Here is an 18906-nt window from a genome sequence, read left to right as displayed (position 1 = left end):
TTTTACATATAAACTGATGTGAAATAAATATTGTGAAAAAACATTTACAAGAAATTCCAAATCAGTATAAGAGGGTTTGTCTCCAATGTAGCAATAGAAACAAAACCTAATAATTGACAATAAAAATCCAGGATTAAGAGATGTCAAAATGATGATCACTTAAATATGGATAAATGTGATAAATGTTTATGGATGCATTCCCTGAACTTGTGTGGTGTCTTTTATAGAGGAAATACTACCCCCATCTGGCCACTTACTTTGTATTCTTTTCTATTTTGGTATGTACTGTACCTCCCAGTGATGGGAGGAAGTTTTCAGATCTTTTATTTGAGTAAAACCAGCAATACTGCAATATAAAAATACTCCATTACAAGTAATAGTCCTGCAAATGTCAAAAAGTGCATATTATCAAAAGTAAACATACTCATAAGTGTGTTTTACTATCATATATTATATTATTGGATTATCACATTAATGATGCAACAATGTGTAAGTAGCACTGTAATAGCATAGTTAGTCAAGATGGAGCTAATTAGTTTAATCCAAAACACTGCATCATATTTATTAACTTATGTTTTCTGTGTAACATCTTACAAACTACAGCTGTCAAATAAATGTAGTGGAGTAAAAAGTGCAATATGGAGAAGTATAAAGTAGAATTAAATCAATAAACACACTCAGTTACATTCTACTACTTGTATTTTCATTTGTAATCATGAAACACCTTTTAACCTACGTTTTGAAAAGACTTAAATCATTTTTTACATGGAAGCTCACTCTTGACATTGGGATCGGTATGAGTGTCAATCATTTCAACTCAGTCACTGATAAAGACTGTTAGATGCAGTTTCTTCAAGCCAAAACAACTATAAAAAGATGCACGCTGTGGGATATATTAGAACATTTGTTTTGGAACAATGATCTTTCGACTTATCTTCATTTTGGCAAAAGCACTGAGGGGTTCACAAAAAAAAGAGCAGTTTTTCTACAGAGAACACAAGATTATTTTATTCCTCATGGTCACATGTCCAAGAAAAACGTTAAAGACCAAAACAGAGATCACAGTGACATTTGTTTGCATGATTGATATGTCTACTTGATTGTCCACATACATTATATTTCAGCAGATGGCTAAATCAACACCCCCTATATAAAGTATTGCATATTTCTCTAGAAGAGTGAGGTAGCACTGTTTCAGTGTTCACTTGTCAAAAGCTTGAGGTCATTTGCGATACATTCTCTGTGTTTATGCAAATACAACACAGCAATATATTATGAGATACAATATAACAGCAATGAGTCCAGAGGACATTCCTGAGTCCAGAACAAATTCCAGAGAAACTTACCAACATGGGAAGTTAATTGAGGTAAATGTTGAATCCTACATATAATTTCCAGCAAAACCTTGTTTCTAAAGTTTTGCCTTTGATTCACACTGATTCACTGACATGAAATAAATGTTCTGTAATCGAGGCTGAGCCAAATGATTAAATAAAAAAAAAAGTTAAATGAAAAAAAAAAAAAAACATAACAAAATCCAACCAACTTGCAACAAACGTCTCTAATTCTTTAAGAAACATAATGTACATAATCCCCAAAAGCTGCTATGAAAATGAATAAACTATGAGCCATCACTCGGGTTACACCAAATGTTTACTAAGGGGGATACAAAATGGCTTCAGCAAAATAGATATAGACAGGGGCTATGTCATTGAGCTAAGGCTTTTTGGTCTTCATTAGCTGCACTTAGCTGCAACCACACTGTTACGGGAAAAAGGCAGCTACAGAACGGTTTGATAATTAGCTATAAATGCAGTTGACACCCAAAGAGGCTCTAAATACACTTCTGAACAAACCTTGTAAAGCCTTAGAGATGGATGCCACAACATTAAAAAAAAGCTTTTAACAGGCACAAAGTGTGATCTGAATCTATATTATGGTCAGTTTAAAAGCATTTAAGGTTAAACATAAATGCCCTTTGACAAAACTCATTTAAAGTACATTAACCTGTCAAAATATTGGAAAAACAGTGCTTTCCTCATGCGTTACAGCTGACTTTCACAAAAGACTGCACTGCAAAAAGGAGGGCAACAAGTACAACTAGAGATGTACTAGTAGACAGCAGTATAGTTAGAGTTCACACAGTTATTGACTGACAAAAGTATGCTTTTTGTATTATTATTTTGCTGAAGACAGGTTTAAAAGACCAGTGAGGCTTAATTTGGTCCCTTTGAGGAGGTGGAAGATGAAGAGGAGGGACTATGTGAGGAGGACATGGCACTGAAACCATTTGTTCCTGCCGGAGTTACGACCTGTGACGCCACAGGTGCAGTTGACTTCTGGGCAAACAGCATTCCTGCAATGCAGAGATTAGAGAGTAGATTAAAGTGAAAACCAACAGAAATTAAAAAAGTATGTGTTGTATGATTCATTTGATTAACTTTTTTTCTTTTTTGAAATTATGAATGTAAAAGGTCAAGTTCAAGGGAGAATTTTGTGTCATTAAGTACATTGTATTCAGAGGAATAAAATCCTTTAGTGCTGCAGAAAAACAGATTAAAAAAAAAAAAAAAAAAACAGGTACAAAAGACAGTAAAACACTAGCCTGACAAAACCAGACCCACATCAAGATGTTGGGTCTGGGAAGTCACTATTGGCAGGGCTCAATCTGAGGGGCGGGATAAAAGGTTGTCTAATTCCATCTGCACTCATAGCCAACCAGAGCAATGCTAGTTGATAGATTAAACTTGTGCCATATCCGGTCGGCAAAACTCCGAACACATCTTCCTTTTTTAAGAATGATTTCAGTGCTTAACTCCAAGTCTTCTAGAGTCGCGGCCAAAGCCGATTTGAAAGACAGCTGTTCACCAGCAACAGCAGCCATCTTCTTTGTTTTCAAGTAGCAGAGAATTCACGCGGAACCGTCGTAACTCTGCCGTCCTTATGTTAAGTCCACCCACTGACTCTATACACAATGTGATTGGCCTGACCAGAATTTAGTTTTTCCAGCTCGCAAGCCAACGGAGAGTTGCTAGACTGACCCTTGCTGCCGCTAGGGTGCATCTAGATATCTAGGCTAGAAAAACACAGTACTATTTAAAGAAGTACTTTTTTCACTTTCTTGCTGGGAGTTAGATGAGAAGATTGATACCACTCTCATGTCTGTGCACTACATAAACAGTAAAGCTAGAGCCAGCGGGCTAGCTTAGCTTAGCATACAGACTAGAAGCCAAGGGAAACAGCTAGCCTGGCTCTGTCCAAAGGTAACACATCCGCCTACCAGCACCTTTAAAGCTCACTAAATAACAAATTTTATATCTTGTTTATTTAATCCGTACAAAAAACGAAATGAAAAAAAACAACATGTCATGGAAGGAAGTCACTGCTCCCAGCCATGAAATAATCCGGCACATAACCCCCGTAAAAACACAACTTGTTCTTTTTACATCATTTTATACGGTTTGAACAAACGAGATATAACATGTTATTGTTGAGGTTTAGAGGTGCTGGTAGGCAAAAATGTTTTATCGTCTGACAGAGCAGGGCTAGCGGTTTCCAGTCTTGATACTAAACTAAGCTTTAAAAGGCAATTACTCACCTGAGTAAACAGTGCCATTGACCTCCACAGATACACTGATACTGGCTGCTCCATTAGTGGAAATACTCAGAGACAAATCCTGTTTGCTCTCTGTGGGGGGAAAAAATTATTAATTAATTAATTGACTTTCCTGATTATGTCAAGTAACGATAGCGCCTGCATCATTACAAAGAAGGCAACTCACCATGTCCATTGTTAAGTTTGAGGTTCATGGGGTTGAAGTGAGACGCAAAGGCCAGGAGGTTTTGTTGGAGGGCCTGCTGCATGAGGCGTTGCTGCTCCTCTGCAATTTGCAGCATTTTCTTCTCTGGAGCGCCAGCTGAAGCTGCCCCAGCTCCTCGTTCCAGCCGCTCTCTGAAATGCTCCAGTGTGGCAGCTTGTACCAGCTGTTGTTGCTGTTGCTGCCCCAGGGCCAGAGCCATGGGCAGCCGGCTGGGTATTACAGGGGTTGACATCTCATCTGATTGGGAAAAAAAAAAAAAGTGAAAACTATTTTAAACATGTCATGAAATCAGAAGCACAAAAAAAAAGCTAGATCAAATGCATTTTCATAATGGCGATTGAAGTACCACCAGGTTTTCATTGACAATGATTTTCAAAATATCAAATAAGGGATACCATTTCTCGTACACAGCACATACTGCGTCATACCTGCGTTTCTCTTTAGATTTGGGCTAGCTGATGTATTCAGGCTGTTGTGTCCAGTCGGGGTGGTTCGCATGGTGGGTGAAGAGTGGAGCGTGTGTGGAGCGGAGCTCGGGGAGGGAGAGTAGCGGTACAAGCTGTTGGTGTAACTGGGACGTCGACCTTCTCTGCGATTACTATCGATGGCAGCCTGCAGCTCCCCTGGAGAACTCAGGCCCTTCTTCTCACACTCAAACGGGTACAGGTACTTCATATACCTGAAAGGAAAAGTTTCAAATTAGTCACAGGATCTGGTGCAAATGAGCACTTTTTAAAATAAAGATATTCTGGGTGTAAAAGATCGAAAATGTTATTAATACTTAAACTATTTTACTTGAAAGAGCTTCAATTCAAATATTCAGTATTAAGAAATGTTTGTTTTACTTACTGAAGCATGTGACTTTGAATGTCACCTACTGTAAATAATACTGAGAAAATATAGGTTAACTATAACTAAAATGTTTAACAAAGAGGCCAAAACTTTCACATTCTTTGATTACTATTACATGTAGACTTGCACACATCATGACACCAATCCTTAACTAATCTGAAAGAAATAACAGAGCTGGTGGGTTTACTTTACAGTAATGACTGGCACAAATTGGTAATTTTTATCGTTTGCAAGATTAAATAACTGCCTTCAAGATGTTTCAATTGTTTCGATTCTTCCAATTGTTCCTGAAGAGAACAAGTGTCAAATCTGTTACAAATGAGAGAGACACCTACTGGGTGCGGAGGGTGAAGGCTGCGCTGGTGATGGATGTGGGGAGGTTGAGACCTTTGGTGATCTCCCTCCAGATCTTCTTGTTAATAACCTCCACCAGGCCTCCCTTCTCTGTCACAAGCTTATAAAGCCTGTACAGGTCCAGCACCTGCTTCGCCATGATGGGGATGCGGTTTACAGGAGTTCCTGAAACATAAGAGGCAGGGATGTCGTTATGCCTATTTTAGGGGGGCTGAAGCTACCCCAAAATGTTCCTAAGCCCCCCTAAATAATAATAATTCGATTTATCCTCATTGATATTTAGACGCAACAAATGATATATATAGCTACAAAAAAAATAGCCGAAAAGTTGGAAGTTAGACAGAAGTACAGAGAGTCGTGCTATCAAGATGATGCACCGCACCGTCTCGTTGCATTGGTGTGAACTGGCAGCTTTCAGAGCGTTGCAGACCGGCGCGTTGCAAGTAACTGGGGGATTCATCTCGTCGCTACTCTTTGGTCTGAACTCGCTATGCACTCCCCCCCCCACCACAAACGCACGCACCGATAGCTACACACGTTAATGGTGAAAGGAAGATTGATTACACGTAGCGATACAGAGTGAAATTGTAAGTTGTTTTTAATGACCTCCTTACCTTTAGCTACGTTTTCTTGAGGTAAAGGAAGGGGATATTTTGGTGTGATTGGAAAACTAAAGTCTAGCTAGAGTGAATGAGGGGAAATACAAGAAATGGTTAACTTAGCAAGCTAATCACAACTCTTTATTCATTGCCAATAATATAGCCTATCTCTATAGTAGGCCTATTCTAAAACAATATCAATCCCCTTAGAATGTTGTTGTCACTGAAAACTAAATGTCATAGGGTCCCTGTTAATGCTATTGTACCGTTGTATCCTTCAATTCATTGAGCAGATGAGATGGATATTAGAAGATATTTCAGCAGAGAGAGAGAAGGAGGAGAGTGGCAGAGCAGTTGATTCTGATTGAGGTCAGTAGTGGTCTAAGGACATGTGGGGTGTTTGGTTTTCTTCTAACAATAAGCATTTGTTGGCAGGTCTAGGTACTATGCATAGCCTAAACTAAAATATTTAATTATATTTATTATATATGCTAGCTATATTCTAACCAATTTAACTTTCTTCATTCATTGGCTGTGATAAATTAAATAAATATGTAGATGTTGCCTAAATGTAGCCTAGGCTAAAGATGAGCACATGCCCACAGATGCATGTAAAAATAAAATGAAAGCAATCCTACATACAGTATATACAATAATCATTACTCCAAATCTTTTATTCCTTCCGCCATCAGGTTATTGTATTTAGACAGTAGCCACTTTAAATAGGATCCGTATTAATATCTTACATGATAAAGTATGCAGTGATGCCCATTTTTTTCTTTTTCTTGTAGGCCTACTGCCATTTGTCATATTTGTTTAACTTACCAACTTATTAGCTGTCTGGCCTCTGTTTCTCTGTTGTTGGACATTTTGGATGTTGTTTCATGTGACCAATTTGCATTTAGAAGTCATGAAATTAGCGTCAGAGTTTTGTTTTATCTTAAAGGATAAGACAGAAGGAACAGAGTAGAAATGGAAGAAGAGGATATGTCTATCACTTTTGACTTGTTAACATATTGGTTTCTTGACTGGTGGTTGGCATACAGTATCTCACAAAAGTGAGTACACCCCTCACATTTTAGTAAATATTTCATTATATCTTTTAATGGGACAACACTGAAGAAATTACACTTTGCTACAATGTAAAGTATTAAGTGTACAGCTTGTATAACAGTGTAAATGTTCTGTCCCCTCAAAATAACAACATACAGCCATTAATGTCTAAACCGCTGGCAACAAAAGTGAGAACTATGTTAAATTCCCATAGAGGCAGGCAGATTTTTATTTTTAAAAGGCCAGTTATTTAGTGGATCCAGGATACTATGAATCCTGATAAAGTTCCCCTGGCCTTTGGAATTAAAATAGCCACACATCATCACATACCCTTCACCATACCTAGAGATTGGCATGGTTTTATGTCGGTTAGCCTAATAGCTGGTTTGATTTGCATTGAGAGATGATTTTATGGAAAGTACCCCATGCCAATCTCTAGGTGGTGAAGGGTATGCAAGCTGTACACTTAATACTTGACATTGTAGCAAAGTGTAATTTCTTCAGTGTTGTCCCATTAAAAGATATAATGAAATATTTATTAAAATATGAGGGGTGTACTCACTTTTGTGAGATACTGTAAGTGTAGCTCTAATACAGTAACGAAAGATGTGAGTACAAAGATTTTGCAAACGCAAGTTACAAATACCCTGGGGGCTAAGCCCCCCGTCTTTCAATCCTAGTGACGTCCCTGATAAGAGGATAAATACAATAATAATACTTTTTATTTATATAGCACTTTATATGGTACTTAAAGGCACTTTACAGTAAAACCAGCACCTTAAGAACATTAAAAACAGAAGAAGCAATAAAACCAACACATGAAACAAGAATATTAAATGCAAGTGAAACACTAAATTATTTCATTTTCTTTGGATTCTACTCCTGAGAAGTTGGCATAAAACAAGAACAAGATCTTGTAAGAGCACTATTAAGGACAGCACGAGGAGGACGAGAATCAATCTACGCCCCTGAGGGCCTGAGGATATTGTTGGGTCATATGGCTTAGCTTGCATAATCTGTGTGGATAGACTTCTCTAATGAAGCTGATTTCAGATGGATGAGGGTGGAGATAATTCCACAACAGCAGCTCTGTTGCTGCATTGATTTGAGCGCATGGGGGAGGGGGAATTTTACAGCCAGCAGTTCCTGCCAATCACAGGGTTGACAGCCAAGTCAATGAAGCAAAGAGGGTTAAAAGCAGTTGTAGAACGATTTCTCTGTGCTTAAGATAAACACATGTCACAGACACACACATTTGCCATGACCATGACCTTTACACACATGGGTAAAGATTGCAGACAGTGTCCTGCTGCATCTACTTCTTCTGACTGAGATTTGTTTTAATTGGACCACATTTATCTGCATTACTTTAACATACAGTACTTAATATGCTACTGGTAAACAACTATAGGATTGATAAAATGCTGTAAAAGCCTAGAAAAAGGTATTTCAGCTGCATTTCTAGTGATAATTGTGGCTTATGTTAAAAAATTTGCTGTTTCTAGCTAATTAAAATGCCCAGAATTTTGTAAGATTTGAAAATTAACTATGTTAAATTTTTGTCTGGAATTTTGTTGGAACGTCCGATTGCTTGGCCTGTGGTATTGCTGCTTGTAGAATTCTTCAAAACCAAATTGTACCCCCAAATTAGAACAGAAGACCCCAAACCACTTAATATGCAACTCCACTGTATAGCTTACTACTGATTTACAGCGTAGGCTACTTCTACATTAGAGGAAGACATTGTACTACTGTATTTACCTGACAGAGAATGGGGCAGATTCAGAATGTAATCACAAAATATCACAATGTAATCAATAGGGTCAGCTCTGAGATTTTCTCGCATTGCACTGCGCTGTGAAGGAATAATCTCCGAGATTACGTTATGTTCTGCCAGCTCACAGCAATTTAATAATAGCAGGAAAAGAGTCCCCCCACGCTGTTGTAAAGCGTTCTGCATGTGGCGTCTGCGTGTGATGTGCAGGTTACCTTCCCCCCAAACACGGACACACATATACAGATATGTCTCACTGCCACTTGTTGTCTGTAGCTGGTTGTGGGATTCTAAAAAGTCCTTAAATTCAGGAAGTGTCGTTTGTTTATTCAAAGTCAGAGACCGTCCAGAGTAGTGCTACTTTGCACATTTTTGTGGGTCTGAGGTATATGTCACATTTAGCTGCCAAAGCTCCGCTGCTCTCTGTCTCTGGTCCTCAGGGTGAGAGGGGGAGTGGCCACCGGCTAGAGCGGCAAAAGCCAATGTGTGCTTCTTTTACCAATATATATATATTTAACGATATCTTTTGCATTTCTAATCCAAACAATGTCAAACTTGGCACCGCACTTACTCGTGCCCATAGCAATACACCTGTCAAGTTTGAAATAATGAAATCTCCATAAAGAAAAAAAAAACTCTGAAGGGACCCTCTGTTACCTATATTTAGTCAAACATATGGTATCGCTGACGGTGTTTCCAGCAGACCGAAAACAGAAAATCCATGTTATATACTTCTTTACAAATGAAATAAATGTCAGACTGACTGACATGTGATGTGCCTTCTTTTTAGAAAACAATTATTTTTTAGAAATGTCTCATGATATATTGTCTCTAGAAATGTATTATTCAACTTTTTTGTTAAAAAGATAAGAAATTCGCAACACTCAATCGAATCGCAATACTTCTAGAATTGCTATACAAATCGGACCGGCACCCATGTATCGTGAAAGAATTGAATCAGGACCAAAGCACTAATAAATAAGAGATTAAATTAGTTACTTTATAATGTAGGATCAATTTGTGAGAGAATAGTTGACTTAAAAGATAAATAGTCACCATCATTTATATATAAATATATAGAGCAAAGCCTGCGAGCTAGTGCAGCCAGTCAACTCGAGCTGCACTGCTACATAAACATGTGACATTAATCGAACACACATATCTGCAGTGCCTCTAGAGCCACTAGAGTCTCTTATATAAATTACGTTCCCATGCAACTAAACTGCATTCTCAATTACGTTGAGGGAAATGGATTTTGTCCCAAATTACTTTTGTTTTTGACGTATCACAAATGCATTTCTAATCAAAGTCTGTGTAGGGAAGAAGTTGGGCAAACATTAGACTTTCGTGTCCTGTTTGAAGGCTCTAGTAGTAGTAGTAGATAACTTTATTGTCCCCATGGGGCAGTTGGGTTTGCGGCACAATCGCAAGGCACTTTATGACAAGACATCAGACATATGATACAAACAAATAGTCCTTACATCAGACACCGACAGGCATAACATGAAGAATATACATCACACGCTACAATACACTATACACCCTTGGGTATGATCACACCAGCTGGACGACAAGCTTATTTTGAATGATTTAAGGCTTTTATGGCTTGTGGTCTGAAAGAGAATTTGGATCCGTTCTTGGTCAGAATGGGTAGGCAGAAACGACGCATAGATGGCAGTAGTTTAAAATGTGATGTCAGGAGGTGTGTGTAGTCACGTACAATGTTATTGGCCTTTCTCACCAGTCTGTCTTTGTAAATGTGTTAAATCCTCGGTAGTATTATCCCAAGTAACTTGCTGGCAGTTAAAACTGTTTCTACTCTAACTCTGGATCTTACCTCGTGTCTGCATAAAGACAAAGAGTTGATCAAGAAACTCCTTCCGCTGTGGGTCATTATCCAGTTCATAAAGCTGCAAGTTAAAAAACAAACATCAGCAATAACTAGGGAACGGTTACTTTGATTATTTCAGATGTTTTCTTGTTTACATACAGTACATCAACTAAATCTACTGACCTTGGCAAAGTCCCTGGATGGTTCTCCTTTTACTTTTCCTCCGTCATTCTCCTCAGCCCAGATGGCACTTCCTCTCTGCAAATACAACCACAGAGAAACATTAGTGAACAGTTTGTCCTGTGTCTGCGTTATATGATGAATTTAATAAGAGCATGGCAAAAACAATAGCAATAAAAAACAAACACTGAGATGTTGTATCCTCAGTGAGATACCATTCCTATTTAAAGCTTTTTTTTTTTTTAACCCTTATTTATCCAGGTAGGTCGATTGAGAACAACTTCTCATTTGCAACGGCAACCTGTCACATTCACACAGTTCCACATCCATACCTGGAAGCTGCCCAGTACAAACACAGTCTGATCTGCTGGCCACTGAGCAGCTCCACTAGAGCAGTTGGAGGTTAAGGGCCTTGCTCAAGGGCACCTCAGTGGTGGTAATGAGGGAGGGGAAGCACTTTCCCCACCCAGATTTGATCCTGTTGGTCTGGGGATTGAACCGACAACCTCTCGGTCACAAGCTCACGTCTCTAACCTGTAGGCCACCCCTGTCCTCACCACTGCTTCTCAATATGTGTCACCTTTTCCTCAAGGACTCTGGACTTTGTGCTTCCCACCTCATGTGTCCAAACCTTTTTTTCCCAGCACTGAAACCACTTTTTTCTGCTGGTGTTGTGTGTGTGTGTGTGAGTGTGTGTGTGTGTGTGCGTGTGTGTGTGTGTGCAGAGGTTTTAATTTGTTTTTAACGGTTCTTCAATGTAAATCACTTTGAATTGCCTTGTTGCTGAAATGTCCTATACAAATAAAGCTGCCTTGCCTATATTAGAACAAGTATTATTACATGATCGTTTTATATATCATTCTGGTTTTAGTAAGTGGTATCATATTACTCTTACATGTACTTTGCAGCTACACATCACACCACTTGAAATGAATATGAAAAAAACATGAAATGCAATTAGTTTACAGTATGTACTCTGTGTGTACTGCTTGCACTGTAATTTTGAGTTTGCTCTTGTATGGTTTCTATTTTTATTCCTATTTTATATACTTCCAATTATCTTTCTCTATTTATCTGTACTTATTTCTGTCCTTGTGCTGCTGCAACAACTATTATATACTATATTTTCCCCTCTGACAATCAATATAAGGCTTATCTTACATTTCTTAAAAAGGGAGTGTCCGTTTAAAGCTAGGCACAGTAAAAGGAAGATTAATGAAAGGCCAAACACTCATTAGGAAGTTTAGTCCCCCTTAACATGACAGCTAAAGGTTAAAAATGTGTGTGGAGGGCAGTGTGTGCAACTGTGTGGAAAAGCCCGCTGAGATGTTATTGTCCTGCTAACGCACGCAGAGGACGCACGATGATGCAAGCATGAAAATCAAACATGGTTGGCAGAACAGTCTTAAGAATGGTCTGTCATTACAATTACATTAAGTAGATGATGTTTTTATTCTATTATTCATCTTATATCTTTATTCAAAACTGACATTACAATTCAGTCATTTCAATTCAACTATTGTGGATCTTGTTGAAGTTTTTCTTCATGGATTTCTATCACTTGTTTGCTTGCTGTAGGATTATGAGGGCTCAAAAGCCTTCCAGTTCATGCTCTTGTTTTATGTGAACATGTTTTATATTAAAACAAGCATGTGTTTTTGTATTTGACAGGATCAAATGCTTCAATTGTCATGCTTGTGATTTATCAAAAATAATGGACTATTTTTGTCTTTCATTTTCTTCCCTCAAGGATTTTACTTGATACTTGCATTTAAACATATCATTTTGTACTTTAAACACATTATCCCATTTACAAATTGTTTGGTGTGGCAACCTGATTCGACCTGGGGTTAACACCCACTACATTTCACCCTTTAAGCTACAAAATACATGGGAACCAATAACATTTTGGCTTCCAGTCCAACTCTCCTGATGTTTACAGTAAAAACACTATTCAAACTGCAAAAGCTGAGACACAAAGAGCTGCATGATATTGTAACGCAGAGTTTCCCAGCCTTTGTTGTCAGATGTATGCTCACAGCCCTATCAAAAGGTCAATTGAATTTATTTCAAACCATCACTTTTATCCATTTTAATCATTTATCCATTACAACAGAGGTGATACAGGTGACTGATGATATATTTTCTAAATCAATTTCTAACTATTATTCTCTTTTTCTTCTTTCTACAGTACCACTAAATGCAGAAGTAAGTTGCCCGTTGGGTTGAAAATCACGGTGTAATGTAAACCCCTGTAAACACCAACTTTTAATTTTCTATTCCTGTTTTTAGTTGTTAAACGAGTTAAATATTACAAGTGTATGTATTCCCTATACATAAAACTGTCCCTGTGGTGGCAGAGCTGTTGATACATGTAATGGCTTCAATTTAGAATTTCTAATAAAAAGGATTTCTACTCCCCCAGCAGAAAGCTTATTGATGTGAAGGTAGATAACATGCCAGTCTTTTCACCATGAAATGGAAACAAAACCCATCCCCCCTTATTGATGAGCAAGTGAGACCTACTGTGGCTCTATTAACAAAGAGCTTTCAGTTAATTGCACACAGAGGTTTCACACATCCAGCCCTGGGAATCCTGATGGTATTCAGTATGTAGGGCAGGAAAAAGGTTTCTTTTGTTTTGTTAAAAAAGGTTTTATCAGGTTTTTAGATGGTTTTATATATTCAAATTACAAATTATCAAGTTAATGCATATCACTATACACAAAGTAGTTTTTGAAAGTGTCTGTTCAGCAAGTCAAGATAATAGTTAATAAATTAAACCCCATTTGAAATGTCCCATTTAAATACATTTACACTAACCGGAAACTGCCTCATATAATGAGCTCCATCAAAATCATTCAGCCACTCCCGCAGAGCAACAGCGAAAACGTATCCCTTTCTTTGTGTCATTATAACCACAGGGGGACCAAATTTTTAATCCAAATCAAATTATTGGGCATTTAGTCACCCGAATAAGTCAAGATAATTTATCTGGCACCTTGCTGTGCTGTAAGCCTGGACTGAGAGCAAAGATGGGGCCATTTGCCCCCCTGCTACATTTAAGGGCGTACAGTGAGACCGCACACAAGAACTGAACAATGGCTGCCCAGCATGGTAAGGCTTTTACAGCATTCCCAGATCTTCAAAAGATAATTGATTAATGAAAGAAGTAGTAAAGAGGGACCAGATTTTAGGGGGAAGAGAGGGTAACAATTGTAAATCTTTACAACCATGCCAATTAACTCGCAAAAGACACCATTTCAAACTGTATGTAACAAAGTGAACTTATTCATATCATATGCATGTCACATAAAATAGCTTCAAAAGCAAAACACTGAAGGAGTCCTGTTTCGAAATTCACTCTTAAAAAACAACACTGACAAAACAAAAATCCACATTTCAGCCAAAGTGGAAGGCATTTTTGTGTCTGGTTATAGGTTGCATTTAACAATAATGTTAGCGATGATAAAGAAACATAGACATAACACAACTATTTTTAGCTTAACGCACAGGATTAAATTTTGACCCAAATGGGTCAATGATAATAATAAACCTTTTCGCACACATGCACAACAGTCTTTAGCAACTCATTATTTTGCTTTAATTAAAACGGAACAAATGTTCTTCATGGCTCCAGGTGTTGTCTGCTGGTCTGACAAAAGGAAATGCAATTCTCACTACAGTGGCCATATAATGTATTGATTACTTGCTGCCAAGTGTTGCCAAGAGACGACTAAATTATGCAAAGCTATCCACAGAGCTACGTCAGCAGTGAGGTTTCTGAGCCTGTCGAGTTTTAAAAGAGGCTAACAAACCCATACATTACATTTATAAAGAGAACCAGTAACTTTTAACATATAGACAATAGCGGGGAAAGAAAAGCACAAAAAAAATATTAAATATCTCTAGAACCTCTCAGAACAAGATGTGCAAAACTGTTTCAAAAGCCAATTCTGCTCCACTGAAACTACTGCAAGTACACTTTATGGGTAGTTGCTTGCTGTGAGGCACTAACCCAGCTGTCCTCCTCATTTATCATAAAGTATTGTACTGAAGTGGGGCCTTTTGAACGCGAACACACACACACGCGAACACACACACACACACGAACACACACACATGCAAACACACACACGCGCGAACACACACACACACACACGAACACACACACCACCGAACACACACACACACACACACACACACACACACACACACACACACACACACACACACACACACACACACACACACACACACACACACACACACACACACACACACACACACACACACACACACACACACACACACACACACACACACACACACACCTCTGAAGGGACCCTCTGTTAATCTAGTCAAACATATCTGTTGGAAAACATAGCCATAAATACTGTACTAGCTTTGCATCTCATTTAAAAAGGAGATCTGTCTGATCTGATACAATGAGAGAAAGGTCCACCCCCTACCTTACAGTAGTTAACCCTTGAAGCCAACCTTGTCAACCTTGCCTGAGGCAATTTTATTAATCCTCTGCTCTCATTTTAACTTAATCTTTGTCAGGCCTGAACCAGCTGCTTTGAACAGTTAGGATTGGACCACAGCCAAGACCAATTAGCTCGGCCGGTGGCGAGGATGTATTTTCAAAAGTGTGAGACGTGAGGAGAAGAATAGCAGAAGGAAAGATCTCTGGCCGGGCCAGTCATTAAACACCATCAAGTTTGGGCATCTTGCCAAAGGGACACGTTCCTTCCCCTAACGTGAGAGAACAGGAGACGGGCCAGGCAGCAGGAAGAAGTCAACAATTAATAATAACAGAACACATAGCAGCCAACACAGAAAGTTACAGATGTTCATTTTTTCTCTGTAAAGATTATTGGGGCTCTGGCTACTTAGAGTTAAAATCACTATAATATATCCAAGAGTAGACAGAAATATTACAATGGGATTTTATTTATCTGTTCCACTATAAAAGATGATTAACAATACATCAAAATGTGGTAGAAAATCTTAGTAATGGCACACGCTTAAATATGGATGGTGTTTAATCGCCCATACTTTATGCAAACTGTTGTACCCTGATTATTGTGTAACCAAAAAAGTGCCAGTAAAATGCAGCATAGCATCTTAAAATGCAATAACAAGATAGGAACATAACAACTAAGAAGTTGAGGTGACCTGAACTGCTTAAACATTTTATTATTTTCAGAACTGTTTTCTAAAGAATTGTGTTGCAATAACGAGGGGGGGTACAGGTCTTCTGATGGGGGCTAACGTCAGGATGGTGGAAGATGAGGGTGTGATTTGATAATCTTCATTTTATAATGTCACGTAGCCTATTTGCACTTTTTGGGCCATGGCGCTGCAGAAATAACTTAGGTCTTTATTCATGAAATAAAGATCTTTGTATCTTTGCACAATCTCTGCCTCTTCGTATATTTGGTCAAATTGGAAAGTCTTCAACAAAATAAAAACAACATGGCCTTGATTTGGGCAGTTATATCAAGGTAACTTACTTGTTTAAATGGCTCGTCGTAGCCCCAGTCAGCGAAGCCATTGGGTGATGTGAAGGCGTGTTGGCCTGCAGGAGACAGCAGCTCCTTCTCCTCCTGCTCCTGTTTTATTGCCAGAAGTGGAGATTTGGACATTGGCTTTGCAGCAGACGATCGAGGTGTGGAATAAGGAGTGAAGGGAAAGCCTGCAACCTGCTGGAGTCGAGGCTTCGTCTGTTGATGAGGCCCGTCGTCCCCCTCCTCACCATCATCATCGTTGTCTTCCTCCACCTCATCATTCTCTTCAGGCTCTACCATTTCCTGTTCCTCCTCATCCGTGTCCTCATCTTCCTCATTTGGATCTATTCTGCTGATATGGCTGTTCAAAGCTTGTTGAGCTGCTTGATAAGTCGGTCCATCTGCTTTGCCAAATAACGCAGTGTCTAATCTGGAGCCAGAGGATCTCGCTGCAGCAGCGTGTTGAGCAAACAGGAGCTGTGCGTGAAAAAGATGTTTCTCTTGCAGATTCATCTCCAGTTTGGCCTCTTGTTGTCTCTGCAGATGCTCCATCACTGCCTCCAGCTTCACCCCAGCATTACCGGATGGTGGACACCCAGCTGAACCGCCCTCCTCGGATAAGCTCGACTATGGACAAAAAAAAAAAAAGAAGAAAATCCCCAACTTCATTGAGAAAATGTTTGATTAGGTGTTTTTGCTTTTATATGCTGCATAAAATTATCCAAAGTTATAAATAATGAAAACTGCATTCAACAAGTATAAAAAGATTGAAAGAGGCACATTCAACTTTTGATAAATTGTTGAAATAGGCCTAATAAATAAAATGTATATTATTATTATTACTACTAGGAATGTAGAGTGAATAAAGTTATACATATTTGTTGTTTGGTTCATTAAAATCGGCATGTTAAAGTGAAACTTTTTTTTAAGAGAGGCTGCACTGGCCTCAGAAAGCACAGTAATGGTGGATTTAAGTGAACCGAAGCTTGATGGCTTGAGACAATAATTCACAGAAAATACATTAGGCTACTTCAGTTGAGAATAAACTAGTAGCAGGATATAACATGTTTCTGTCTACGATTTTCTGTGTCCTCATTTGTTGAAAAGTTACTTAAATATGAAGGTGATGGGTTAAGTTATTTCACAAATAGATTATTTGGTTTTATAAACCAACTTTATTTCAAAGTATAAATGCGAATGCAAGACATAAACTAATAATCATGAAAAACAACTAAACACGAAAACTAAATCCTTAAAGCGCAAATTATGTAGTGCAAACGTCTACATAAATCGCCATTTGCTTTGTTACTGTAACAAACACGAGTGGGAGCGCTACCAAACAGTCGTCGACACTCACCATTTGCGCCTTTGAGTAATCCATCATCGCCAACAGATCTTATCTAGTTTTTCCTTCTTCCCTCCGGCAGAAGTAAATCGCATCGCATGACCAGTTTCTTTTTAAACAGAATAAAAGATTATTCTCATTAAATGTGATTTAAAAGCCCGTGAAGTTTGGAGGCCGGAGTGATCGGAGCTGGAGGAGGAGGGGTAAAACTGCTCTGCGCTTTACATCCCTGGTCACCGAGGGCGCATGGAAACTCAAACATATTTGATTGTCTTTGACTGAGTGGCCTACACCCCCAACTCGCATGAATGAAAGTCCCGCCCCGTGCGTAAAGCTCGTAAAGAGGGTTTTTTCTTTTCTGCATGTGTGTGGAACTACCCACCCACTTCACAAGGAAACCACACCTTCTGCTATACAATTGTATGGTTATTGAGGTAACACGATCTCTACTAAAAACATGATATTATTTTAGTCTTCATTCACATTGCAACTGGGTCTGACCTCTACACCCACAGGACACTTTGTTTTCTCTCCAGTGCTAAATGGGTTGCCTTTCATAGCAGAAACCTGCATGGAAATTCAGTCTGGCTAAAAAGTCATGGCTCATTAGTCATTGTCCTTTTTTCTTTGGAGCAGGATTAAGTCAATTTAACAGAACATGTGTAAAAGAGGCTGGCAGAGGTCATATGTTGGAGGTATTGCAGTTTAATTATCTAATATGTTTTAATTCCCTCCTAATTGTCCATATTTAATTCCTATATACATGGTGGCATTAACAAATAAATGTATGTGTTGCAGTCAGATCAACTCCATCAATTGGGTTCTTTGGAGCTCCAACAATAGAAAAAGGGCTCTTTTGCCATTGAACAGCCCAATGCCATATGTGACAATACTGGAAATATTGGTTATAGAGACTCAAATCCATCTATGGAAAGCCCAAGTCAGATTCCGTTGACATGTTGATTGATTAGAGGATAAGTCTGTCTAGAATTAGCTTTCAATTAGCTCAATATGTCTTTCTCATGGGAGTTAGGCAGACATGACTTAAATTAAGAAATAAATCACAATTTATTCACACACTCTAGCAGTCAAATGGTGTATTAACAAACCTGAAATTTGTTCCTCTTATAGTGATTCAGTCAGTGACCTTGTAGCAGGAGCGGAAACATAACAGTGACTAATTTAACAAGTATAAGCAGTTACCCATATTTTGACTGGTAAATCATGGTTTACTTGTACTCCACCGATTTATAAATCATTATACAATTATCACAATAATTTGAATCCTCCCACTCCAGCAAGATGTATTTGCACACCATGTGTTATCTACCTTTATAATTGTGACACTAGAGCCACCACTCATTTAACACATTATAGTACCTTTGACTTGTTAATACCAGTGTTGGGCAAGTTACTTTTAAAAAGTAATTAGTTACTGCTTCCAAAAAGTAACTAAATTAGTAACTCAGTTATGAAAGTAACTAGTTACTTCAGAAAGCGTTACTTTCAAGTACATTTTAAATGCTCAAATGTGACCCCACCTCCACCCCTCTTTAACAGAACTAAATACATGTGCATGTTAAA

At 38.5% G+C, this 18906-nt stretch overlaps 1 protein-coding gene across 1 annotated transcript; it reads right to left on the bottom strand.

Moving 5' to 3' along the window:
• Positions 1 to 968: 968 nt before the first annotated feature.
• On the bottom strand, positions 969 to 17672 carry LOC120563849 (AT-rich interactive domain-containing protein 3A-like). The gene is made up of 9 exons (XM_039808283.1): positions 17335 to 17672; positions 15984 to 16604; positions 10468 to 10542; positions 10291 to 10363; positions 5009 to 5192; positions 4250 to 4500; positions 3783 to 4058; positions 3599 to 3688; positions 969 to 2356 (listed from the first exon to the last, which is right to left on the bottom strand). Exons 1-9 carry the CDS (start codon positions 17359 to 17361, stop codon positions 2217 to 2219), a joined length of 1737 nt encoding a protein of 578 aa, XP_039664217.1. The 5' UTR covers positions 17362 to 17672; the 3' UTR covers positions 969 to 2216.
• Between the last annotated feature and the right edge of the window lie 1234 nt (positions 17673 to 18906).

This window comes from Perca fluviatilis, chromosome 8 (genome assembly GCF_010015445.1).
Source record: "Perca fluviatilis chromosome 8, GENO_Pfluv_1.0, whole genome shotgun sequence".
NCBI lineage: Eukaryota > Metazoa > Chordata > Actinopteri > Perciformes > Percidae > Perca > Perca fluviatilis.
The sequence above is the reverse complement of the archived record's forward strand: the minus strand, read 5'-3'. Positions and strand labels throughout refer to the sequence as shown.